The sequence below is a fragment of the Plectropomus leopardus genome, chromosome 21 (genome assembly GCF_026936395.1).
Source record: "Plectropomus leopardus strain MGB_pleo_1.0 chromosome 21, ASM2693639v1, whole genome shotgun sequence".
In the NCBI taxonomy this organism is placed as follows: Eukaryota; Metazoa; Chordata; class Actinopteri; order Perciformes; family Serranidae; genus Plectropomus; species Plectropomus leopardus.
The window spans coordinates 8,371,239-8,397,182 of record NC_142196.1 but is presented as its reverse complement, the minus strand read 5'-3'; the positions used below and the strand labels follow the sequence as shown (position 1 = coordinate 8,397,182).

The 25,944-nt window shown below is 39.7% G+C and overlaps 2 protein-coding genes across 6 annotated transcripts in view; both read right to left on the bottom strand.

Annotated features, from left to right (window-relative positions):
• The window catches only part of abca4a (ATP binding cassette subfamily A member 4a), a 41,998-nt gene extending 20,342 nt beyond the window's left edge, over nucleotides 1-21,656 (bottom strand). For both annotated transcript variants that reach the window (XM_088071923.1, XM_042510201.2), the window contains exons 1-15: nucleotides 21,511-21,656; nucleotides 20,965-21,076; nucleotides 20,245-20,338; nucleotides 19,989-20,130; nucleotides 19,599-19,738; nucleotides 17,199-17,326; nucleotides 15,286-15,483; nucleotides 11,053-11,142; nucleotides 8,843-9,077; nucleotides 7,835-7,974; nucleotides 5,088-5,204; nucleotides 3,235-3,432; nucleotides 1,081-1,286; nucleotides 822-998; nucleotides 372-594 (exon numbers count right to left, since the gene is read on the bottom strand). In XM_088071923.1, the coding sequence (XP_087928049.1) occupies nucleotides 372-594; nucleotides 822-998; nucleotides 1,081-1,286; nucleotides 3,235-3,432; nucleotides 5,088-5,204; nucleotides 7,835-7,974; nucleotides 8,843-9,077; nucleotides 11,053-11,142; nucleotides 15,286-15,483; nucleotides 17,199-17,326; nucleotides 19,599-19,738; nucleotides 19,989-20,130; nucleotides 20,245-20,338; nucleotides 20,965-21,030 (2,154 nt within the window). In that variant the 5' untranslated portion in view covers nucleotides 21,031-21,076; nucleotides 21,511-21,656. The remainder of the gene's footprint in view (nucleotides 1-371; nucleotides 595-821; nucleotides 999-1,080; nucleotides 1,287-3,234; nucleotides 3,433-5,087; nucleotides 5,205-7,834; nucleotides 7,975-8,842; nucleotides 9,078-11,052; nucleotides 11,143-15,285; nucleotides 15,484-17,198; nucleotides 17,327-19,598; nucleotides 19,739-19,988; nucleotides 20,131-20,244; nucleotides 20,339-20,964; nucleotides 21,077-21,510) is intronic.
• Nucleotides 21,657-22,436: 780 nt separating this feature from the next.
• Nucleotides 22,437-25,944, bottom strand: part of arhgap29a (Rho GTPase activating protein 29a) — a 41,029-nt gene continuing 37,521 nt past the window's right edge. For 3 of the 4 annotated variants that reach the window (XM_042510112.2, XM_042510115.2, XM_042510116.2), the window contains 4 exons: nucleotides 25,478-25,713; nucleotides 25,073-25,373; nucleotides 24,814-24,922; nucleotides 22,437-24,370 (listed from right to left, as the gene is read on the bottom strand). In XM_042510112.2, coding sequence (XP_042366046.2) covers nucleotides 23,427-24,370; nucleotides 24,814-24,922; nucleotides 25,073-25,373; nucleotides 25,478-25,713 — 1,590 coding nt within the window. In that variant the 3' untranslated portion in view covers nucleotides 22,437-23,426. The remainder of the gene's footprint in view (nucleotides 24,371-24,813; nucleotides 24,923-25,072; nucleotides 25,374-25,477; nucleotides 25,714-25,944) is intronic. The other variant, XM_042510113.2, reaches the window with a different exon arrangement.

The window sequence follows — 25,944 nt, the reverse complement described above, 5'->3', positions numbered from 1 at the left end:
AAGTTAACAAGATCAGAGACATGCTGACTTAATCACAAAGAGACTCATTCGTTTTACATGTGGATTTTGTGTTTCTGGAAAAAAAAAAAAAGAATTGTAGTTGGAACCTTTATCGTAAAAATGGAAACTAAATGCCAGTATAGTAGAAAAAAATTGCTAAAATTAAGGTAATAAGATATGTGATTCGACATAGTAGGGGAAAGCCTACATGTACTCTTGAAGCTCCATTTATACACTGTATACTTTGCATTATCAGTGATCATCCACTTTGGCATTAGTCTTCTGCCCAAAGCAATGGTATGTGTAAGAGATAAATAAGATGCTACAGAAATGAGGATTTTTCAAGGTTTTTTTAAAAAATTGTTCCTCACCATGATGATAGCGGTAAGGAGAGCAGTGCTGGTGCCCATCATGATGAAGCTGTCAATAAACCAGGTGGACCAGATAACCCCGTTGGTGATTCCCATTGCCTTCAGAGTCTCCTTCAGGCGGAGTTCCTTCTCCAGGACAATACTCTTGACTATCATTGACACAGAGTAGACCCAGGCCAGCACCATGAAGATGGGAAAACAGCGGTTCAATGTCAGCATGAAGCTAGATATAGAGATGGAAGGAGAAATAAGAGAAGAACACAATTATTGAAGTAAGGAACCAGAACTGTGAAATTCTTACAATCTATCAGGTTTATCATCAACAAAGTAGTTAACTGAGTGGCATAATACAAGATTAGGACTGTATCCTGAAAATCAAAAGCTACAAGAAGTCAGCAATGACTTCTTCTATGGCTGTTAATGTGACTAAATTTGTCGTTTTTTACTCACAGATCGTCCACATAACACGGGTAGGGCATCTGCTGCAGGTAAACACCCAGTGGCCACTCCTTCCCCGTCTGAGTCTTGATGATCCCATGCTCTATGATGTCCTGGAGGTAAGCAAAGCCACCCCAAATGTAGCGGAAGTCATCCATAGGATCGGCTCTGGGGCCAGGGTCCCAGTACCTGAGCAATACACACATATTTAGTCTCTATGTTTATTATCGTCACACTAAACTCGCTGTTTTCACTTGACTATCAGTCTGACCTGTCTTTGACCTTGTTGGTGCGCTCCACTGCATCAATATCCATACGGATCTTGAACTTAACATGAGGCGGGACAGTAGTGGTCCAAGGATGCATATTTACGAAGACAAGACCCGCCCAGAACTTGCTGTCCTCCAGCAGGTCCAAGGCCCGATAAGTGACTGTGTCCTCGTCAGGCACAGGGACAAACTTATCCAGGAGCACACACTGGGTGAGACAGAATGAGGAGGGACACAGATGGAAAGGTGTTAGACCAGGGTACCTGAGTAAGCCCTGGGTATAAGCAAAGTACTGTCTGTTAAACATAAGGCTAAATGCTAATGTCAGCATGCTAACATACCGAGAATGACAATACTAACACGCTGATGTTGCAAAATTTCCCACGTTCACCATCTTATTTTGTTGTGTTGTCTCGCTAACATTTGCGGGTTAGCTCTAAAAACACAGTACAGCTAAAGCTGATGGGAATGTCATTTGTTTTGTAGGTATTTTTTCAGAAAACAAAGTTCTGGATACACTTCGATTTTGATCAGATGATGGCATCAGACGAATATTCAGAGGATTAACAAAGTGATTCCTAATCATCCTGATGGGAATATGTCTGTACCAAATTTCATACAGATGGCACTGGACGAGAAATTTGAGGACCACCAAAGTCAATTGGATCAGAATGAATGTCAGTTCAAAATTGCCTTCCCAACCATCCAGTGGATGCTTAGATATTTCCCTGTATAACTTGAATTTTTAACCTGCTGGTGGGGCTACAGAGGATCACTAGAGCCATCATGGATTCATCCTCTGGAGATCATGAATGTTTGCACAAAATTTAACAGCAATGAATTCCATAGTTTTAAGGCATTTCAGTCTTGACAAAAGTGGTGGACTGATGATTTGACGGGCAGTCATTGCCATCCCTAAAGCCATGCTGGCTTAAAAGGTAAAAAATCCCAGAGATGTCAGTGTTGCCACACTCTAACACCAACACTGGCAGAGACACTTGAGCAATGGTTGTCTCTTTCCTACAAAGCGTGTCTGATATAGCCGTTTACTGTGGGCTAATGCAAATAGGGAGGGCCGTGTTCCAAAAGGACACATTCCAAAACAACAATTTATCCTAAATTGCATGCAGATATCCCCCCAAAAAACCAAAACACCCAATTTGCCATGCAAACACAGGCATGCATGCAAAATACATGCATATACGCATTTACAGACACATTGTACACACCCAACAAATTATTCAAATCTCAAAGACCGTCCCTTCATTTAGCCAAGTATTCACTCACTAACACTGCAGCCCAATGCATACCACCAACATGCAGCCAACCAGCCATCAAGCCCACGGTCATTGTTGCCGCTTTATAAAGGATGGTGGATGGAGTGACAGCTGTATCTAATCGGCCTCAATCGTTCCCACTCTCCCTGTCACACTCAAGTGCTGTAAGCTTCAACTTGGACAAAAACAAAGAGCACCAACCATCCACCCAGCCATGCCCCAAGGTGCCCCCCGTGTCACCCCCCAGTGTGATAGGCCTCTCATCCCGATTAGCCTGCGCATGGAAAGGGGTGATTTTAACTTTGTTTCAAATGCATTGCTCCGCTTAATGTGGAGGGCCCTCACAAGAGAAGGTTTGTGATGTTTTTCTGTTTTTTTTCCACCCTCCACTCCATCAGCAGTAAACAAAAGAGACTCGACAGCTCTGGCTCTCGCCCACCTGGGTAGATTTCCATGTCTCTGGACGGGCGGACAAATTGCGGAGCTCAAAGACAGAAATGCTCACGCCACGTCACATACAAGAGTGTTATTGAGCACATAGGGGTACAGCCAAACAGGGCATTGATACCAGTGACAAGACTTGCGAATAATTGGATTATTTTATCAATAGGCCTGTCTTAGAATTTCAGCATCTCAGGTGAAGAGAATTGTGGTCCACATTCTTGCTGTCAGAGCCCAAATGCAGAAGTTAGCAAAAACAATCCTGACACCTTATTTTCATCTGGAAATGTGGAGCCCCCTTTGACCTGTCAGTATAATTCTGCACGCTCTCTGATACACATTCCTCAAAATCCAGGTAGTAGTATTTGAGAGAAAGGTATTTCTTTGACAGAAACAAAATGGTAAAATGATAGATGTCTTTTAGACATGTCAACTCACATCCCCATATTGGTTGAGCATCCGAATGACCCGGTCAGTGAGGTTGAAGATGTCTCGCCAGTCAAAATCAGGCACGTCAGCTGGACGGTCCTCCGGTGGGCCATTGTACAGAAGGTTGAGGATATGTTTGGAGGAGAACGGCGCCTCCTCTAGACTCCTGTCAATGAAATCCATCACCGTTGGATTGCAGATGGTGTCCTGAAAAAGTATTGCAACAGTATTTACCATGGAGGTTTTTCCTATTAAGAGCCAGAACACAGGAAGATGTTGCTGAGTCACCAGTTGGAGCACAATAAACATTTCTCAAGAAATCAAGAGGAAAGGAGAAAGAGAAAGCAAAAATATTGGCAAAATAATCTAATTAAAGTCAAGGCCTAAGAAATTTTTTTAAAAATCCCTGATGAATATAGAAGCTTATCTTACCAAAATATGCCCTCTCTTTCCCTTTTCTATCCACCCCCCTCTCTTTCTCATCTATCTTTTTCTGTTATTTCCTCCTGACTGCCTCTCTGAAAACCAGTCTTTTATCATTTGTCCTTGTTTGATGATCTCTAACATTTTGATCCTCCTCATTATGCCTTATTCTGTAAAAGACAGATAGTAGATGCTTCCTTCCTGCTCACAACAAGGTCTGTGGATTATCTTAAGCAACCAGGGCATGGTTTATGGAAAGAAACATTGCAGTTGAGTTTTACAAATGTTCTGTTTGGGTTTTTTTTTTTTTTTTGGTGCTTTGAGCACCACACCATTATACTGGAGAGAGGGCAGACATCTCTACAGCCGATATCTCCAACACTCACACCAAAACCATCTGAACTGATAAACAGCACGACAGCTAAGCGATAAAATGTGCATTTAACAATGTTATTAGATTTGTGTCTCACAGCAAAAAGCATATGAAGGACGATGAGAATGTAAGAGCTAATCAAACAAGGACAAAAAATAAAAAATATATTTTTTTATAAAGAGGGAGAGAGGAGGAAATAACAGAGAAAGATGGACACTTTTCCATCCATCCCCCTCTTATAGAGAGGGGGATGGATGGAAAAGGGAAAGAGATGACATATTTTGGTAAGATAACGGTCTGTATTCAAGCAGGAAATTTTGTGAACTCCTGGCACCTCTGCTGAAATGATCAGTGAGGGAAAGATCAGGATGAAATAACAACATCATTAATCATCTTATTCAAAAGGACAATTGTTTGGCATTGGATGTCAGCTGAATTGGAGCAAGAATCCTGATCATATCTGCTGTGTTAGGCACAGAAGGGCTTGTATGTGGATGAAATTTTAAACCACAATTAAAGTAAAGATAGGTGTGAGTTTAAAGTAATCTTGCATGCAGTCTTTTGAGCCACGGAGTCTTATAATATCTGGCTGCATATTAAAGGAATTTCTACCACAAATGCATACAAGTGGATATGTGTCCTTATTACCTGGATGTACTGTTTAACCCTTTGAAACCTGAGCAGAGTGGCTTGATTTCTTTCATAGACATGAATAAGCAATATGAAACAATAAAAAGAAATGACCCTAAAATTTAAAATAAAAAGACCTGAAAATTGGTATAAATAAATAATATGTCATTATGATCATTAAAAAATACAGTTTTTCCTAGCTTTTTTATTTTTTCCTCAGTGTATTTTTCCATAGCTTTTTAATCTCTTGCCATTTGTGGAACATTTCTTACTAAGTTGCTCATTGCCTTTTTCATGTTTTTTTTTTTTAAGAAATCACACAAATTTGCTCAGGGTTCAAAGGTTTCAATACTTGTGAAAGGCATCTGAAAGCAGCGCAAGATAATTGATATTGCTTATCTCATACTTATTTAGTCATACTTTATTTCTGTCCTACCCGGATCATCTTGACTTGGACTCCATCTTGGAAAAAAGCCCAGATCTGAGGAGCCACTTCCTCCCAGGCCTTCCCCATCGTCCTCAGCCTCTCCAGCTCCTCAAATGTCGTGTTTGCCTGCAGGAGGGATGAAAATATGCATGTGTGTATGTGAATGAGTGCTCGTTGTGTCAACATCTGAAGGACAGGAAATTGCTATAAAAAAATAAACATGCGCACACAACTATTCTTAAAATGGCCATAACTGGGTGCACAACAGCACAAAAACAAACAAACATGCATAAAGGGAATCAGCATGTTGGGGAAAACTTTAAATCACTCGCACGTGCACATGTGTACACGACATTCAGAAACTAAAAAATACACATTGTCGCAGTTCTCCTAATCTCCTCCTACATACCATTCCCACATTAAACTCTGTGAAAACAGGCTTTGCAAAGACAACACACACATTCTCACACAAAGAATTCCCGTGGGCCCGTTCAGATAACCAGCAACTGTGCGACAAATGCGCTCTGTGCCAAATCGTCAAATATTTACTGCACGCTTATCATGAAAACCCTGGATGTGTGTGGGTACAGTGCTTTGTGAGGCAAATACCAAAGGCTGGCTATTTCAGGATTCAGTCATGTGCAGTGGGGGATGAAAGCACTCAAGAGTACACCCAATTAAACGCCTTCCTCTTGTGTGCGTCTGATTTTGGGTGACAATGGGGACAATGGAGTCGGGGTGACAATGGAGGCTGTTGGTGACAACTGGCCGAATGCATTCAGCCTGCCCAGTGAATCCCAGTCAGGTTCCCACAAGTGAGTGCTTCCTCATTCCCCGAGGCAGTTTAAAACAGCAGGCTAAGACAGGAGGAGGACTGTGGGGGTTTCTTGAGTTGATTTCTTCAGGGGGGCAGTGGAGGAATCTAGAGCATAATGCTAACTAGATTTAAGACTTCTGAAGACATTGTTAGAATGCATCTTGGATTGAAATTTATACCAAAACTGAAGAAAAACTGAGAAAAAAAACAAGAATTGACATCAACTGTATAGGTTAGGGACACTTTTGCCCAAATGTTTAGTGTAACATAAAACATTTTTTAAAATTTTTTTTTCTCATGTTGGAGACGAAGTTAGAACAGAATTTGTGAATCAATGATTCCACTGCTGGGATTCCCATCATGCCGAGTTTGAAAAACGCTTCTATAAAATGTACTAATTTTAGTATTTATTGCCTGTATTGCCTTATACTGGTTTCAGACATGCTGCAAAATCTTCTTTAAACAGCCAATTTTGGTTGGATTTGCATTTCCCCATGTCGTCCAGAGAGACAACTAGCTTGTAAACAGTGGATCATCTGCTCTGAGCATCACGGGAGGAAAGAAAATATGATTTGCAAACAGGTCCAATGCCATCGCAAATAAAGAGCCCATCAGCTGTTCCTGACATCTGGTTTTCCAGTGTCTGTTTAGATGACAATAAGAAAACTGAATAAATGCCTTCATATTCAAGAAGTATTAAAACTGATAACCTGGTTTAACCTAATCAATCCTCTTTTAGACCACTTATTTACAAAAGTGCATTCATACAGCTTTGTGATTATGCTGAATAACAGTATAAAAAGTTTGAAAGATACGCCTTTTAAATTGTCATTAAACACTACAGTATGTTGGGACACTGTCATTTTGGAGCATTAAACATGAAATGAATGAGAGCTCTGAAGAATTTGAAGTTTGTCTTGGACCGCATAATTTACTCTTATTTAAATTCTGAAAATGTTCAATGACAGTCAAACCGAACTGTAGCCTCATGTCAAGCTTGATGCTTTCATGAAAATCTAAATGATATGGTATGTGCGTCCCTCCTATGTTTGTTGAGAGTAACTGAGTGCAGTAGCTGCAGTAACTGAGTGACCGGCATATCCGCTTTTAACACAAGTGCAGTCACATAAAGCGTGAAAACATATGTTTAAATGCGTAGTGCTTCACTTGGAGTTTCTTCTGAAACAAACTGATGCGTGGCAGAGTTAAGAAGAAGAAAACAAAGAGCCTGTAGAGGTGGTCTCGTAAAGTAATGGATTAACCCCTTAGTCATTACTTTCTTGGTGCAATTAAGATCCCAATCTGAAGGAAGAGAAAAACAAAGAGGGCATTAAAGGTCAGGAAAGAGGAAATGCGAGTATGTGTGTGTCTTTGTGTGCGTGATCACACGTCTTTCGGGACAGACTCTTACTGCTTACATAACACTGAAAAAGCTGTGGCGCCAGTGGACTGTGTGGTAGTCACCACAGCCGATCAGCCTGCGTTCTTCCATTGCAACCAATCCATCCATGACTGCTGCCCCCCCTGCAGGGCTTTGACCAACACGTACCTACATCTAGATACAAAGGGCTGGACATGACATGAGGAAGCTGATCCCCTTTAGAGGGAAAATGTATTGTTCACTGCAGATGGCTGTGGATGTTGTGGGGTAACAGAAAATATCTAAAAGGTGGTAATCTGGGATATTTTAATTTATTAGCGTTCATTTTTCATTATCACTCCATCTTTGCGTCTCAGTAGATGCCACTTTTTGTTCAATAATTCCACCATTTCTCCTTCTGTCTATTCAAAACTTCCAAAAGTAAAATGCATCAAGGTGGTGTAACAGAAACTCAATTGAAGTCTATTGTGTTACATCAATCACCAATCAATCATCATAATGACTCACTAGAGGTTTGCATTATAATATCGCAACCATAAAGTTGCCCATGCTGCTTACATTTCGTATGATCTTCCTGACGGCTGGTGAGTCAGGGGCGTAGAGGATCTGTCCCATCAGCATCGGCTTGACAGAGTTCCACATGATCCTTGTGATGGGGTTGGACTCCAGCTCTTTCATCAGATCATTGCAGAAAGGAGCTGCAGGGAAACATTATGTTTTATATACCTGACACATTCTGTTCAAAGAGACTAACAGAAAAACAGAGAATAACACACCTTATGAAAAACTAAGAAACAAGATACGAAATAGTGTATATACCTTAATTGGCCGGGTAAAAAAAAAAGGATGAATTTGTAGTTAAAAAGCAGAATAAAAAATTTTGGGGGAAAAAATTACTAAAGGCCATCGAACTTGAAGGATTATAGACATTTTAATAACCTGCTTTATGACATACAAAGAGGCAAAGTCCTTCCCCTTCAGGCGGACTCCCATGGGAGATTATTTAATGGTATTGTATATCGTGTGAGACGCAAGATTAGTTTACAAAACTTTTACATCTACAAACATTATATGCGTAATTCAAAAACCAATTCAATTGGGATGAAAAATATTTGTCTCTCACTGTTGACCACTGTACATAATTATTTCAAAAACAAGGTCCCATGGGGGAAACTGAAAGGGGAGGGAGTTGGCCTCTTTATCTCAGGAGGGACCATAAATATGTAAGCCATAACAGCATTTATAAACTGTGATTATAATAAAGAAAGATCTGCACCAACTTGATGTGAGTTGGGTGTTGTTGTTTGTTTGTTTGTTTGTTTTGCACAATAAATTGCATTAAAATTTTTTGGCAGAGATAAAACTCATAAATCTGTCCCACTAAACGAGGAGATCCACTGATATTCAACACAAATTAGAGAAAGATTCCTCCAAAAATGGACCGAGACATTGTTCCAATCTCAACAACAAGGCTTCTGGTTTAAAAGTAAAACCAAAACCTTGATAAGGGAACAATGCCTACTCAAATAACTGTCACATCAGCGCAGTAACATATGGTCTACTCACTGGTGGTGTTGTCATATTCATTGTGGGCCCTCGCCCTGCTGCTGCTGATGCCAAGAAAGGCTTTGTAGTTATTGTCCTCGTACCAGTTAAAGGAGGCAACTCTGGAGAAAGCGCCTTCAGTGTAGCCACAGACCAGGCTGGAGGCAGCAGCCATCACCTGCCTGAAGGACAGATCGCTGTGGAAGAGAGGAGTCATGACCTGGAGGAGCTCCCTGGAGCTGCTCCTCTGGAACAACTGTGGAGAGATAAGAAAAGAAAACAGAGCTTAGATAAGACGAGAGAAGGATTTGCTTTGAGATGGAATATAATACACAACAGTTCTTTTATGTTTAAGATAAATCCAGTGGGGGTGACCTCTAGCTGGTAGTGTGTGGCCCCTTTTGGCTGAGGCCTCTGTAGAGACCCAGGTTCAATTCCAACCTGTGGCCCTTTGCTGCATGTCATCACTCCTTCTCTCTCTCCCACCTTTCCTGTCTACATAGCTGGCCTATTAATAGGGAAAAAACTGCCCCCCAAAAAGTATATCAGGGTGCCAAGTAGCTCATGTGGGAAAAGGGTGCCCATGTATCAAGGCAATGTCCTTGACGCAGTGGCAGGTTTGATTTGAACCTGAGGCCCTTTGCTACGTGTCATCCCCTTTCTCTCTTCCTATCAAAGAAAGGCGGAAAAAAAGTTAAAAAAATAATCATAATAATGATAGACGAAGATTATTTATTTTGGATGTCCAGGGTTTTATTAGTAAATGCCCTATTTATTTTCTTCTAGACACTGTTTGATGACAAACAATTGGAGTATTTGAAAACAACATTGTACATTGACTATAGTGCAATGTTTTGTCCCAGTTCAATGTGTAACTTGCTGCAGATTTAATTAGCAACCAATTCATATAAAGCAAAATAATATTTGTATGACTACCTGTAACCAGATGAAGGAGCCCAATGCATAACCATGGTAACATTTGCAATGCTGGGCTCACCCTGATGGTATTATTTTTCTTTCTTTCTTTTTTTTCATTCAATAATATTTATTTAACCCGGAAAAATACAGTCATTACCTAAGTCCTTCTTTCTGGATTTTAAATTTTTCATATAAACTGAAGTGCAAAGTACTTATTTACAAGTTATACATTATTAACTTGAAAGAAGGTGGAAAAAATGTTGCAAACTCTGACTCCATGTTTCTCTTTTATTCTGATGACCTTTCAGCCCCCAGGCCTTTTTCAAGATCAGCAATCACAGTGAAATGAGAGCACTGATATGTTATATAGGCTGCACCCTGGTCACACACCTAATGGTTATTATATAATCATATTCTGCCTGGATGAAGAGAAAAAATCAAGAGGCCTTCAGCAAATAAAAACTGGAAAAAAGAAATCACGGACATGAGCTACAGCCAATCAAATAGCTTTAAACTAAATGACAACAGCAATATTTATATATTTATTTATTTCAGAGGTATGTACTCTTCACATAGCAACACTGGGCTGCCTTAAAAATAATTAGTTTATCAATAGCAACAACTTGAATTATTTATTTATTTTTTATTTTTGTTTGATCCCCCTTTTTTTTTTATTTGTGGTCGACTGTAGACTGTCTACAGTAAAGACAAAGACAAGTGTCTTGCCAACAGGATGTCAGACTGTCAGCTTCACTAAATATCCCATGGAAACATCCACAACAAACACGACAGCACTCCCACGCATGCACGTACACTGGATGTTTAAAATACAAGTACACCACAAATCACATGGATACAGTTGCACAGATACAGAATCGTATAGTAGACACCGTCCACTGGAGACATCTCGTAGTCGTGACCAAGCTAAGTGAAAACACTGATGAATAATGAGTAATCTCAGCAAAATAATAAAAAAGTGCATGGACTCATTGTCACTGAGATACACAAACAGACTATTCAATCACCACTGATGTGTAACCTTTTCCACATTTGGAGGTTTCACCTATTCTGCAGCCTCATTGTTGTTTCCATTAGGATGGTCCCTTTATGATGATGTATCTGTTTTTAAGGCTAAAGAGGTGTAGCCATTCTGGATTTAGCCTTCCTCATACGCACTAAATGATATCCCCCTACTGTCTGTGTTTGCGTAAAAACTCAGGCAGGAGGAAGCAACTGTTTCCTGACAGCTAAAAATAGCAAGCGGTGAACTTTTGAGTGGAGCTAGACTGAGAGCTGCGTGAACCATGCCTTACCTCTCGCAGTTTGTCCGAGACTGCAGAGACGACCCGTACCCACAGCTGGATTTCAACGCCCTCAGAGTGATTGTCCAGCACACGAGGAAGCTGGGGTGAAACACAAGTACATAATTTTAATATGAATACTTGAACTTTTTTTTTCTCTTTTGCTTGGTGCAAACATTTAATCACCAAAAGTTAGAAGAATTTAGATACAAAGTGTACTCAAAATTATGCTCTGTTTTACTTTTTTTTGTCTGTCTGCCATAAAGTAACATGTTTATGTGCTGTAAAGCATCTGATTTCAAATTGTGCACTAAAAATTGCCTTCATCATTCAGATAGTATATCTGCTGAGCACTGCTTTCTCTTAAGGATCCGTCGGTCCTCCCGCCAGCTCACGACACAATAGGCTAAAGGTTCCAGGAAGCAGCATGAAGCCAAGACTCAGAACTGCCAGAGAAGACATCCTTCCCTCTCACATATATATAGATCCAGCCTATCAGAGAGCAGTGAGCGCACACAGACATTCACAGCTTCCTCAAGAGTTTGCTTTTCAACTGTTTACAATAAAGCTTCAAAGAAAACAATACTTAAAACAGTGGAACATCGTAAAAAGCTTTCTGTCTTTCTTGTCATCCATAATTATTTTTAGAAACCTTTATTGTCCACTTGGACACAGTCTTACCCTGCAAGGTTTTGTCCTTGTGGTCACTGTGCTTACTGTTCTTACTCCACTCCTGCAGGATCAAAATCAATATCCAGTCATTTCTAAACTGGTACGGGCCACCCCAGGTGCCACACCATTACAACCATTACGTTTATCTGCCCAGTTAGTGTGAACAGTTTGACCACTAAACTGAATGTTTGTTTATTGGGGATACTGAGTTTTAAACCTGAGACGCAGCAATGTGCCAGAGAAGTGTCTAATCTGACTAATTGTAAGTACAACTAAAGTGTTACAACTGTTCGAAAGTTAGTTCACCGAGGCTTATTTGTTTGAATTTGTTGGCACTTTAGTTTTGTTTGCACTTTTAGAGCAACAATGTCTTTCATAAAGTACGGAAACTAATGTTACATTTGTGTGGTGTCACTCTGTTATGTGGTGATTAGTAGGTCTATTTATTTGTTTAACTAAACTATGAACAGGAATGTAAGAAACCGCAATGTTAGTAATTAAAGTAGGTATGGGTAGTGGAGACAAAAATGGTAGATTAAAGCTATGCTGATGCGTGTGTCTGCAGCAGACCTCATACATACATGCCACCCCTGCATAAGTCAGCACCCCATTTGGGCCACCCCAGTAGAAAAAAAGTCGGGACCTGCCCCTGCTCCTATAGAAGGGGACTCCGTAAATAAACTGTTTATGCTGACAAATCCAATGAATTTCTACACTGAGTACTATTCAATTGTGTGGACAAAATGAGAAAATTAATATATTTTAAAGAGACTCCCACCTTGTGATGGGATCACTCCTGCCGCAATGCAGCAATCCGCAATTTAAAGCCAAATTGGGCCAAGGGTATAAAGTGGATGCAAAACGGCCCCTGTCCTAATTCCTACCCCCTTACTTCCAGCGCTCTTGCTTGGACCACCTACTTCTGAACTTCTTTGTGATCTCAACTACACACATTTAGAGCTTTGTGACTGAATCCTGTTTAGCTTTGATGTTACTGAATTGAAAAAATCTGTCCACAGACATATAAAAAGCCAGTTAAAATACCACAAAATTACAAAATATTCCTTTTTCAATAGGTGCAAACAGGACCACCATCACCACACACACATAAACACACACAGACTTACAAAGTCCCATGTGATTGTGCATGGATGAAGATGAGGCGAAGGTCAGCCATTGTTGGCGTCTGTCTCTTTGTGGGCTATGTTTACACTAAGTGCCTTGTGATTACTAAACAGAGGAGTGTCTCTCCACTAAGCTAATTACAGACGGAGGCCTAGTCTGCCTGCTCAGCTAATGCTCATGGCTGTTTCACATCACCCATACCTGCAGTACACTCTAAACTAAATCTCTTGCAGATGCAAAAAAGAAAAGGCCCTGTTGAATTGAAATAACGTTTTCCCTGATTTTTTTTTTCAATAAAGAGATATTAGTTTATTACTTTTTAGAGATGATTCTGTCATGTTTTTAAATGTTGATTCAAGTTTGTTTTCTGTATTCAGAAAAGTATTAAATTACTCAGAAAGTAAATCCCATGTAAACAACTTTTACAAGGAGTTTGACCTGCATTCATCATCTGCAGGCATCACGCTTATCCATATTTATTAACAGAAGTTTTTTCTATTGTTTTTACATATTAGTGGCATTCTTTATTGATTGTTAAATACTGTATATTCATATTATTTTAACCACTTTACACATAATCCTTTCTGAACAACAACATGTTAATGCAGGGTGATAATTATATCTTAAATTTTCGGCCTTTTTAAAGATGCTCTGTGCCGAATTCAGAGTACATGAGTTGTCTGGACACAGTTTTCAACATGGAGGTTGCTGAGCTGGTGGCTAGCAGCTAACTGTGCCTTAAAGAACACTAAACAACATCAGCAAAGCTAACGGTGCCAATCAGGGAGGAAGAAGAGGGTGGGCACTACACTTCTGCAAAAACGCCAACTCGATGTCAGTATGAGCACAGTACAAAGTGGCTGTAATGAGCTTGCCAACGGGATACACAGATGCATTAATGTGCACACATGGCCTGACAGGCTTAACAAACTACAGAGACGCACCTATACACACAAGGATCATGACTACATTCTCTGCTTAAAATGCCATTACTCCATTATATCTTTACATAGCAAACTGTGATTTGCTGCTATATTAATGCTCTGAATGTCACATACAGAACCTTTAAAATAATAAAATATGGTCCTTTTAACATTCCCTGAGAATGATGTCCTGCAGTAGACTTTATTTACTTAAGACACAAAGCCAACTTCCCTGAGAACCGTTTGTCCCTCCCTGTGACTCAGAGCCCTTATAAAAACACTGCCAGCTGTTTATCCATTGCAGCTCCCGACCTTAAACATGCTGTACGATAGGCCTGTGAGGGCTTGTTAAGTTTCGATCCAGATGTGATTTGGGCACAGACGGCTGATGATAAACTGCAGCATGAGCTAATACACTGAATGTACAAAATAACAGGGACATCTCTCTTATACGGAGCTGAAGCTGTGTGATGATATAATACGGGATATCAATAAATGTTGATGACTCAAAATTAGTAGGTGTACTGCTTTAAAAGAGTATCTTTTTCATTATTTGGATAGCACTTTATATGAACCATTATTAATAAAGGGGTAACTTGATAAATAATTAAACTTTACTTAATAGTTATTTTAATGTTAACAAACAATACAAGGATAACTCATGTTTACTAATTATTAGTAATGCTGTCATTTACATTTAAATTTATATTTTATGTTCTAATAGTTTAAGATTGTAGACATTATAAAAAATAAATGTCTGCAAAAATGAAGTGTCAAAAATCATCATAAAATCATAAATCAAAGCACTATTAATAAAAAAGTAAAAATTCTTCATTATCATTTCATCATACGATTGTTTTGGGGGGTTTTTTAACTTAAATTTAATCAGTCATCAATTTAGTACTTATTATTGATGATTGTTATAAAGTGGCACCAAACATAAATAGATTCCCGAAACACTTAACAAACAAAAGCTCCTCATAAATTAACTTGTCAACAAGATTAATGCATAAGTAAGACCCATACTGTGGTTTAAAGTTAACTTGTACATGACACTGTTTGATAACTATTTTGCATATGTCCAAATGTAGTATTTGGCAGGCTGTGACATTTGCAAAATAGCTTTATGCCAGCTTAACCTCAAGTCATCCAGCCAGCAGTCAGCCTGCTGTGAATGGCCATTGAAGATCTTTACAAATAATTTAATAAACATGGCAACACCCCAGATGGGACTCATCCAACCATAGCTCTATACTGGCCTTTTCTATTCATAAACTAAATGGATCACTGCCAGGTTATGCCAAATGTATTTGACTCATTTACAATGATGTTTCTAGATCACAAAAGATTGCTTCAAAATGTCTCAGTAAAAATAGTAAACTTTTAAATAAAAGGCTGACACTTTTATCAATGAGCCTTGGCAAGTATCCACAACCTACTGAGGGTGATTATTGAGGGCATTCTTTATATACGATAGTTGGTAAAATTGAATTATGGTATATTTAACATCTTAGCCAACACTGACCAGCCTGAAGAGCTTGAAAAAGTCGACATTGGCGTAGAATTTGTCCTCAATGATCTGTAGCCGTTGTGGGGTAAGAATGCACATGGCATTGCGAACAGCGTAGAGTCCTCGGCGGCTGGGGAAGATGAGGAATCGCTCCAGCAGTGTCAGGCTGCAGGCAATATCCTTTAAATGCAAGGCTGGAACACCAGAGGCAAACTGGAAAAAATGTATATAGACAGGCATGCACGTTGGTTACATTCGTTTCAAACAAAAACTTAATTATGTACTTTCTGGTATCACTGCAGTGTGTTATATTTTACTGCACTTCACATGTCAGTATTTTCTGTTTAGGTTCCCACAAATAAATAGCTTTCAACATTAAAGAGTTAAACTGTGAATGGAAATTTCCAATGAAAAAAAATACAGTTTTCAAAGTATAGAATTTTTGTTCCTTTATAATGTCATATAATGCTGTGAATGTATTTGCTTGTCATGTTGAGCTGTTTGTACAGTCTTAATAAAGCATGCTGGGATAGGAGCATGAAAAAAGACTGTAGTGGATTGATGAATGGATGAAATGTAGATATGATGAAAGTTGCTTTTGTCGGAAAAACCTGCATCTCTACAGATGTGATCACCTATTATACAATCTAGCTCCTTCAAAGATGATGACTCATTTATACTTGACATTACTACCAGGTAAGCTGTGATTCAGAGGAAGGCGTGTTAGGGGATTTAAAGCGAAACTTGCCAGCAGGATACATGTTTCTGGATGAATTGGCATACATGGATGTACGTGTGTATTTTCATGTGTGTGGATTGCCAAAGGCGGATTTTTTCCAGCCATTTGTCAGCCAGAAAAAAATGACACCATTCAGTCAGATCATACCTGAAGTCAACTCCTTAAACTCAAATATGGAGTAGAGGCGACAAGTCTTTACATGAAGAATATTTTCTTGTCCTTCCCAAACAAATTGTTGTTAAAAGGTAATTTAAAAGGGGATTTTTTTTCAACTTGGACCCTATTTTCCTATACTTTCTTTTGACCCAAGGTGACTATTTGGAGCCAAAAAGTTTTGAAATTGCTCCAGTATTGAGTGAGACAAAACTGGCAGCATTAAACCACTCTCGGCACATTTGAGTTATGTTCACTAAAAGTGCTTGTTTTTGCCACTGACAGGCTCAGATTACTATCATATAATAGAAACAGAGACAGACCTTTTTGTTTAAGAGTAAAATCCTTTTTGTTACACGAGAAAGAGCCCCAAAATCACTATTGCGAACCTAACCAGACTCCGTTTAAATAAGAATTGCTTTAATCGTGTATTAAGCCAGCAAATTTTCACATGTAACAGAGTGAATTAAGGGTTTATTTAGACCAAACCAGATTTGGTGATTGGTGGCATAGTCAGGAACCAAACTAAAATGGTTTTTGTGATTTTTTGTTTGTTTGTTTCTGCCAACTTTGAAACAAATTGGCTTTATATTTATAAAATTAAAGTAAATTTATATGGAGTCTGGGGGAATATACAATAGCAATTTTGTGACTCTCTTTCCTAAGTTAAACAAAAGGTCTATCTTCGTAGGGATGTTGTTCGACATTTATAACAATCTGCAAGCCCATCAGTGTCAAAATCAAGAACTTTAGTGGACATAAATTAACAGCACACATTTGGTTGTTGATGTAGCCTTCTTTGCCGCTGCTCTCTCACAAAGTACTGGACCAATTTCAAAAATTGTTGTCACCATAAGCCACTTAGAAACAAAAACATGGAAAGATTTGGTCCAAGTTACATCTGTATTTTGATGTGAAGCATAAGATGTTGTCTTACCTTCATTGTGTGTGTGTGTGTGTGTGTGTGTGTGTGTGTGTGTGTGTGTGTGTGTGTGTGTGTGTGTGTATACGTGCGTGAGTGCGTGCGCCTGTGTACCTGTTCAGGCCTAATTTGGGCATTGACTAGTTGATACACCACAGACTCTGTCAGAGGAATGTCTCTCAGCAGGAATGATGTCAGAGTCTCATCGTCCTTGAGGATCGTCTCCACCTTTACTCCTCGGCCTACACAGAGAGACAGAGTCGGTTATTGTGAATGAAAGGGGCACTCTTGTGTGCACCACAAAGCACACTCTATTGTCACAAAGTGGATATTGGCACATATTATAGGCAAGTTGAAACAAATCTGTTGCATTACAAGGAGAGGAAGATGAAGTCACTCCAACTTTGCACCATCTCATTATTTCTGGCAGCTTGTCTGTGCATGAATAAAGTCAAGCAAAGTGCTGGCGTGGCCGGCATCCAGGTTTAGCCCTATACTGACTTGCCAAGTGATGAAATTCTCATGTGCCTACTTGAAACCAAAAACAAACCAAAAAGCAAGACAGGGAGAGGAAATTATGGGAAATACTGATCCCTAAAGCCCAAAGAACACAAGAAATTTACATGGAAATGTCCGATATCCCGCTTCCATCCAAGAGGTGGTGAGACAAAAGTGTAATATCTGACAGACCAGTTAGTCGACATCACAAATTACAAAATCACACCCTCTGTGTTGATAGCAACCACTTGTTTTTGTGGTGAGGTTACACACACCAAGTGAACATTTAAGAGGCACTGATCAAGTCCTTTAATTTCCATTTGTACACTGTGATTTTTGTATGATAAAATAAAGATATATGGTGGTAATAAGTGAACTTTATAAGTGCCGAGAGCACTGCTGTTTCCCCCTGCCTCCAGTCTTTATGTTAATAGGCTGCTGGCTGTAACTTCATATGTAGCATGTAGTGGCCATCAATCTTGTCATCAAACTCTTTGCCAGAAATACGTAAATTGTGTATTTCTAAAATGGTCAAACTATAGAGACTCAAAGTGTCAAGTGGACCCCTGGCCTTCACTTGGCCAATGTCACTCAAATTAACACATACAAACCAGGAAGACACTCAAAAAGACCACAAAGATGCAAAATAACTAAAATAAAGAAAAACAACAAAAAAACATGAAATCACCAAAAAAAGACATACATTTAACCCAAAGAGACATAAAATTACCTCAGTATGACAGGAAATTAACCCAAAGCAACCCAGATGACTACAAAAACAACCACAAGGAGACATAAAATGACTACAATGAGATGCAAAACTGCCACAAATTTTGTGTGTTTTGCTCCTGTGAGGGAGAGGTAGTGGGGCCCTTTCCATATCTGTACACAGGGGCCCATTCTCTCACAAACTGCCCATGAGACAGTGTGCCATTCTTATACGTTATATCATAACTATGAGGATTATACACCTATGGACCCATGAACATAGGTCTATGCATACATAAATATAACATGCACACACATACACACAACTTGCTTGCACATGAAATGCAAACGTCAACTCAAACATTTTCTGTTTGATATGTCCAGTCATGACGAGTAGATTACATAACATGGTTCTCAACATGATTCAATTTTCTGCCCCGAGGCTCATGGGAACTTCCATGGAATGTGGATCCGTATCTCTTTTCGCTCTGTTAGTCCATCTATGTATTTCTCCATGTGAGTGGCAGCATAGAGAACGTCCAGACGTAATCATTCACAGGCTGGAATGCACTCATTCCACTCCCATCATAAAGGTTTATTTGGCTGGGAAACACACTGTATAGATGTACATGTATATGTTGCCGTGAACAGACGTTTTTGCTTACATTGTGTCCCCTGAGATCAGCTCAGTGTTTAAATGTTGTCTTGCGGTAAGAAGAGCATGGACAGAGGGTGCGTGAAATGCTTTCCCACCAAATAAACAACACGGCGGTGGTGAAAGTAAGCAGCTTACGTTACGGGCCTTTCTTAAACCCATGTGATGTAATCCTGTTAGGCCACACAGATACACAGACAGACTGATGGGAAAATGTGTGAGAAATGACGTAGACATTGACGTGGTTTTTGACCAGATGACAGTTCCAGGTTAAAAATCATGGTCTAATGGTCTAATTCAAATATGTTAATGGTCGTTTTTGTACATTGAAACTGTCTTAAAAAAGAATGTACATGTGTGCACTGTTGTTTTTTATTGGCATGTTTAACAATGGGTGGGTTGTTGTGTTGGAATGTGATGCATTGTGATTAAGTGTCTCCAGCTCTGGAGACTGGATGGTTGTCTCCATCTTGTTGTGAAGCAAAAGGACTGACTGAACTTAGACTTTGTTGTGTTACCCACGTCAATGCGTCAAACTTTTTTACTACTAAAAGACGACTGTATTCTGACAGTCAAATCTACTCTAGTGACATCGGGTTTGCCTCTGCAGACAGTGGATTTGCAGTATGTTGATGAAAGGCTGAAGCACTGACCTGAGACTTGTTCAGGATGGGTGCGCAGGGTGTCCATAAAGTTACTCATAGCATTCAGTTCCCTCCAAAGGCGATCGAGCTGCAGAAACTCTGGGTCACTAAAAAGAAGCTCCTGGGCATCCATGTAGAACCGAGCCAATCTGCGGAGCAAAGTGAATAACAAATCCCACAGATTTAGTCTTGTTGAACAGCAGATTAACAGCATACACAGGAGCAGAGGAGCGTGAACAGAATGACTATGTATAGATTTCAGAATTTTATGCTATGCCACATGTATGCACACACTGACGCTTTAATTTAATTACTTTCGCCTCAGATACAATGTTTCATAGAAATTCAACACCTCTGGCTTAAAATGACCTCCTTCTACCAGCCCAGGGTGATGCTTACATGGAGTTGTTGTAGTTGGACACCAGGCCAGGAGATTCACCACGGGTGGGGTATTGAAAACAAGGGTTGTTGGCATTACAGATGATTCCCTGGATCCATGGCAGGACCCCTGTGGAGGGCATGGCCTTGTTGGGGAAGTGGCCTGTGGTAGAGGAGATGCTGTTGGCTTTCATTGCTTCATACAAATATTTATGAACAAGATGAATTTCTTTCCCTGTGGATTGAAACGTTCTCTGGTAAGGCAGTGTTTACTTACATTCATGTTGACGGTAAAGTGGATTCACTCGTCTTAGCCACACCAGACCCATGAACAGCACAACAGGCCACATGATCTCCATGAAGAAACGCACCTGGTGGGAGAGCACAAAATACATTTTCTAATGCATTTTATTCTAAATGTTGTTTAAGGGCAGTGAGGGAGTCATTCAGATGTCATCCACATTGTTTGTTGTATAAAAGAATATGCAAAAAAGTGGAGCTCTGCATAATATGTAGTATAAATATGCCTATCATTTATTGATTGATAAAGTAGGGCAATAGAGCAGTAGTTTGATTATGAATCTTCCATTTGTACTTTATGTTACTACTGAAGAATTATACTATGCTATGGGATATGATGAAATGCCACAAGACAAAACAAAACACAACTTTCAAAATGATATGAAAGAGTTCCTTGATCAATCTTACCAGAATATTCTGGTGATATTATACAAGATCTTTTCTTGGAATCTGATTTTTTACTTCCATCAATTTTACAAGTCAGCAACATTTCTAATGTCACTTTCATTTTTACGCCTGAAAGAGGCATCAAAAACAAAAAGTTGACTTTAAAAGGTAACGTGAAAGTTATTTCTATAGTTCATTATTTTACTTTTGCATTTTCAGATAGTTGATATCATCTGCAAAGAATGGGGGCATTTTAGCAACAAAATCCTCATAAAATGTGGGTTGTAATTGCTATATGAAAGGATTTTACCCTTTGTCTCCTGCGGATGGTCCAGTTCTTCCACAGCAGGAGTTTGACCTGTCTTCCTGCCCCCATGGTTCCTCTGTCTCACCCCCGCAGGGGCCGGCACCAGCCAACAAACCTGTACTCAACAAGTCCACAACACTCTCATGAGCTTAATGAAACTACCTCTACCTGTTTACAAAAACAGTTATAGTATAATTTGCATTTGGAAAGCTTAATATTGTGGATAAACTCCATAGAGGTGTCCATCCATTCATCCTGCGAGTACTCCATGTAAAGGCTAGCAATAGCTCTGTAATGAGGTTAATGAGCTCAAGACACTTCACATGGTCAGAGTAAAAAGAGACCTTTACAGTCTCTAAACATTCTCTCAGTACTATTCATGATTAAAGTCACCAACAAAAACTACTGAATAGTCCCAGTGCCTGTAACAAACTTTAATCTAGGTCAGTTACAGCTATCATGTGTTTTTATGGCTACCACATGAATAACTATAAATACATGTACTAAATTCAAAAGCATGGCTATAGTTCAGACTGAAATATCACTTACCTCAGAAGAACGCTTGCACTGGAGAGTGATACCCACTACATGAAGCATAACACCAAATATTCTACCGAGTGCTCCTTGAGGTTGCTAACACAGCTAGAATCCAGACCTTGTGAATAGTTAAGCAGATTGATTTAATCTCCTTTCTCAGTGTTGGGAGACTGCGAACGCTCTCGTCTCTCTGCGGAGGCACACATGACCTAACCACCTGGCCTACGTTATAATCCTACCTCTGTTATAATCCCACAACTGGTAAAGAATGAATATGCAAATTTCAATTACAACTGAACGAAAATGAGCTTTTCTATACATTCACAGGCTGCCCAGTCAGCAGAAGGAAATGATGTTTCATACACATATCAATGTTTCCAAAGTCATGTAGTTTTGATTACACCTACACAAGCTGACTTTGTCATCAGGAGGTGAAGTGGATAGCGGATGGCCTGAAACGGTGAAATGGCTGCCAACAACCAGACTTATGTTCAAGGCCAACAAACAACAAAACCGGTTGGTTTTTAGAAAGATGTGGCATTTTCAGTGGCGATGGTGCCAACAAAAGTGGGCAAATTAAGCTTAAACATGACCTTTTCTAACCATAACTGAAATAGATAACTGGAAACTTAAAGTTTCAACATATCCATTATATAATAGTACAAATGTTACATATACATGCTTAGCAGAAATGCACAATGCTAACATTTATTCTGGTGACTGGGTGACAACGTGTTCTACTTTGTAAAAGTCCATCAGCTGATTGTATTATATGGATAAAGTTTTTCTTTGTATAAATAACACTCCATAACGTGTATTAAACGCATATAGTTTTTCTTTGTATAAATAACAATCCATAATGTGCAGTAATCATGAGTAAAATTCTTCTTTTTAAATGAAATTTTAACATATTGAAGTAGAAAAAAAAACAACCATCATGGAAGTTGGAAGTTGGAAGTTGTCGGATATATTTTAATAAGTTACAAAAGGGTGTTTTCATGTACCTGTTCTTTTTTTATACTGAACTCTTCAACATTCTGTCAACCTTGTACATTACCATGAAAAACAGATACCATTTAAATAAATGCTGCTCTTCCTATTACTTACAAAGAACCTGTAAGGTTTAGGTTATTTATCAAACTAAGTCAGTTGTAAAAAGAATACAGCTTTGGCTATTAAGAAATGTTATATCAAAATAAGAAATAGAATGCCATTATACAATTCAGAGGCATTTCTAAAAGCTTTTCAGATCAGTGTAAGTTGACACCATACAAGTTCAACAGTAAAAAAAACAAGTGGATTTATACCCTTTGCAACTGCTGCTTCATAACATCAACAAACGCCAATGCAGAGACCCAGTACAGCATGTAACGAAGGTCAATATATTGCTTTATACACAAGTTATTAGCAAAATGATTAATTATAATCTAAATGTAACAGTTTAAAACATTCTGACTCACAGTAGGTAGAAACAGAAAAGATTTGTGTGAGAGTACTGATAAGTGCACCAAACTTTTTTTCAGTGTTGTGGCTACATGCACTATTGTAACAATTCAACAATTTTTCTTTTTTTTTGGTATATAAACATACATGGTGAGCCTGTAAGAACTTGGTACAAAATATTCAAATAAAATGTAATTGCACAGTTTAAAAAAAAAAAAAAAAAAAGAATTATAAATATTCTGACCAGGTGCCAGAGTGTATTGAGCAAGTGATTGGTAAATGGTGAATCATGTTAAAAATATATACAGCTTTTTTTAAGTGCATCTTGTTTGTCTTTTGAGGACAAAAGGTACATTTAATTGTCCATCTGGGAATTGTCTTTGCAGAGTCAATGCAGATGTTTTTTATTCTTTGTCTGATGGCACACACTGTTCACAGTCGAGCACTGTTTTTTTAAGATCTCTGATAGCCCATGACTCGCATGATCACACAAAGTGAGCCTCTCGATGTTCGACCTCTTGGAGGCGTCTGGGCCGTAGTCTCTGGTACACTGGTTTGGCCTGGTTTGGGCCCAGTTCCTCTGGGCTAGAGCTTGGAGACTGAGCCTGCTCGGCCTCATTGTCTTCCTCAAGAGGCTCATCTACAGACACCTCTATCTCAATCCCCAACTCCTCCTCTTCATCATCCTCATCCTCCTCATCATCTTCTTCCTCTGCACTGTTAGCTAATGCGCTGTTCTGCATCTCTTTAGCTTTGCTCCCTGACGGGGGCTTGTAGAAGGTCCCAGGTGGAGGCTGCAGAGTTCTGGGAGCCCTGAAAGCTGTTGTTACAAGGTTGTATTTGCTTACATTGTCCTCCCTTCTTAAAGTCCTGCTAGGTCGCACTGCGACAGTGTAAGGTCTGTTAGGGAAGGTGCCAATGTTACTCGCAGTAGTTCCGAGCGAGAAAGATGATGAGGATACGGGCACAGAAGTTGAAAAGTTGCTGGCGTCCGCTGCCGTACTCTCTGTGGACGAACTGGTCACAATTCTGACAGTTCTGGAAGTAACATCGTGCTTGTACTGTTTGTCCCAAGTTCTGCGTAATGTCTGGGTGTCAATAAATGTACTCCGGTAATGCGTGCCCACTCGCAATTTTGCACTCTCAGTTTCGTCCACCTCTTCAATGGACTGGTCGCAACTGCCTCCTCTCCTGTCGTCTTGGTCGGTGCTGTTCCGACTATTGTTCTCATCCACTTGGCCTCGGTTGAGTAACCGTTCAGCTGGCATGCTCGCCGGCCGGGAGGAGAGTTTGTTGCGAGGGTGTCGGAGCTGGACCCTGGCGACAGTGATATGCTGGGAACGACAGAGGCTGCTCTCACCAGATTTTGGGAGCTCTGGGACGCCTGATGACAAAATCCCATTGAAGGCCTCTGAGTCCACTTCATCAACTTTTAAAAAGGGATTAGCAAGAGGTTAAACATATATATCAAGTAAATTGAGGTGGACTTCTGAAATTATATAACATATATAGACTCAGGCTGTAACTAACAATGATTTTCGTCAACCATTACATGTTGATTATTTTGTTGATTTAGTGATTAGTTGTTGATGGCATCCTCAAATGTCTTATTTTATTCACAACCCAAAGATATTTAGTTTAATGTCATGGTGTAAAGAAATGAGAAAATATCCACAAAATGACCCAAATCAATCAATTATCAAATTAGTGGGCGATTTTTTGATAGTCAACAACTAATCAGTTAAACAATCAATGACTGCAGCTCTAACATAGACAATATCCCGCAGCCTCCACACAGAGATCAAACCTCAGGAGCAAGATTGGTCAAATACTTATGCTTTATTGGCTACCTTGTTTTGTACCGATACTCACCAGGTTCAAAGTCGCTTCCGTCAAGGCTTGGCAGCGTCTCCTGAACCTCAGCCAATAAGTGGGAGGAAGGAATTATGGAGGAATGCCTCTTATACACCTTAGAGCTCTGCTGTAATGGTAAGACAGACAAGAACAGAGACAGAAAACACAGTGTCAATCACCTTTTAATGTTTTAATGACACAGGTTAAATCTTGCTCTGTGCCGTACCAATGAAAATATAAACTCTCATAATAACAATAAAAACAAATTACTAATCACCTCCTTAATGTCTCCCAGCGACCTGGAGTGCCTGCTCAGCTGCTGCTCCTTCTCCTGGTGGGTGAGGCGGGTGGCATCAACGTCTGTAGGTGAGGTGCCACTCAGGGGACTGAGTGGGGTGTCAAAGATCATCTGGTAATGTCTGATCAGGAGCTCAACAATGAGTGCCTGATACGGATAATCCACCAGAGAGGAGAGGGAAACATCTGCGTCCGCCTGCCTCGGTTTGATCAGTGTTGGTCCGAAGATGATACCAAGGTTGCTCGCTGTCATCTTGTTCTCCTCTGACTGCTCTGTCACCCTGTAGAGGGGAAGGAATATTGTTTATAAATGTAAAAAGAAGTTAAAAAACCCATTTCCTGATGCCTTTAGCAGAAATGCGTTTCATAGATCATGTGACTGTACCGGTGCAGATGCTCTATAAGAAACTGCAGCGTCTTGTAATGAGCTGGCGGCAGCTGCCTCAGCAGGTCCTTGATTTTGAAGAGGACCCGGTTGAGATCCACGCTGACCTGTGCTGGGGTTACTGGGGTTGGACTGAGCCGCAGGGCCTCCAGTTCCTCCACAATGATCCTCTGGCTCTCCTTGGCCAGACCGATGAAGTCGTTATAATAGCGGAACAGGATGAGTGGCTCAGGAAGCTGCAGAGGAAAGTATGAGGGGAAAAAAAGAAGCAGAAAAAACAAATGTAACAAGGAAGTTAATAATAAACAGAGACAACTGAAATGGAAAGTAAAATAGACAAGTGGGACAGAAATGAAAATATGATTAGCCACTAGCGGATGAGAGGTAAGAGTTATGTACCAAAAATAAACAAAGACAAATAAATACCACTGCAGGGTTTTGTTTTGCAGCACACACTTTAAACCATC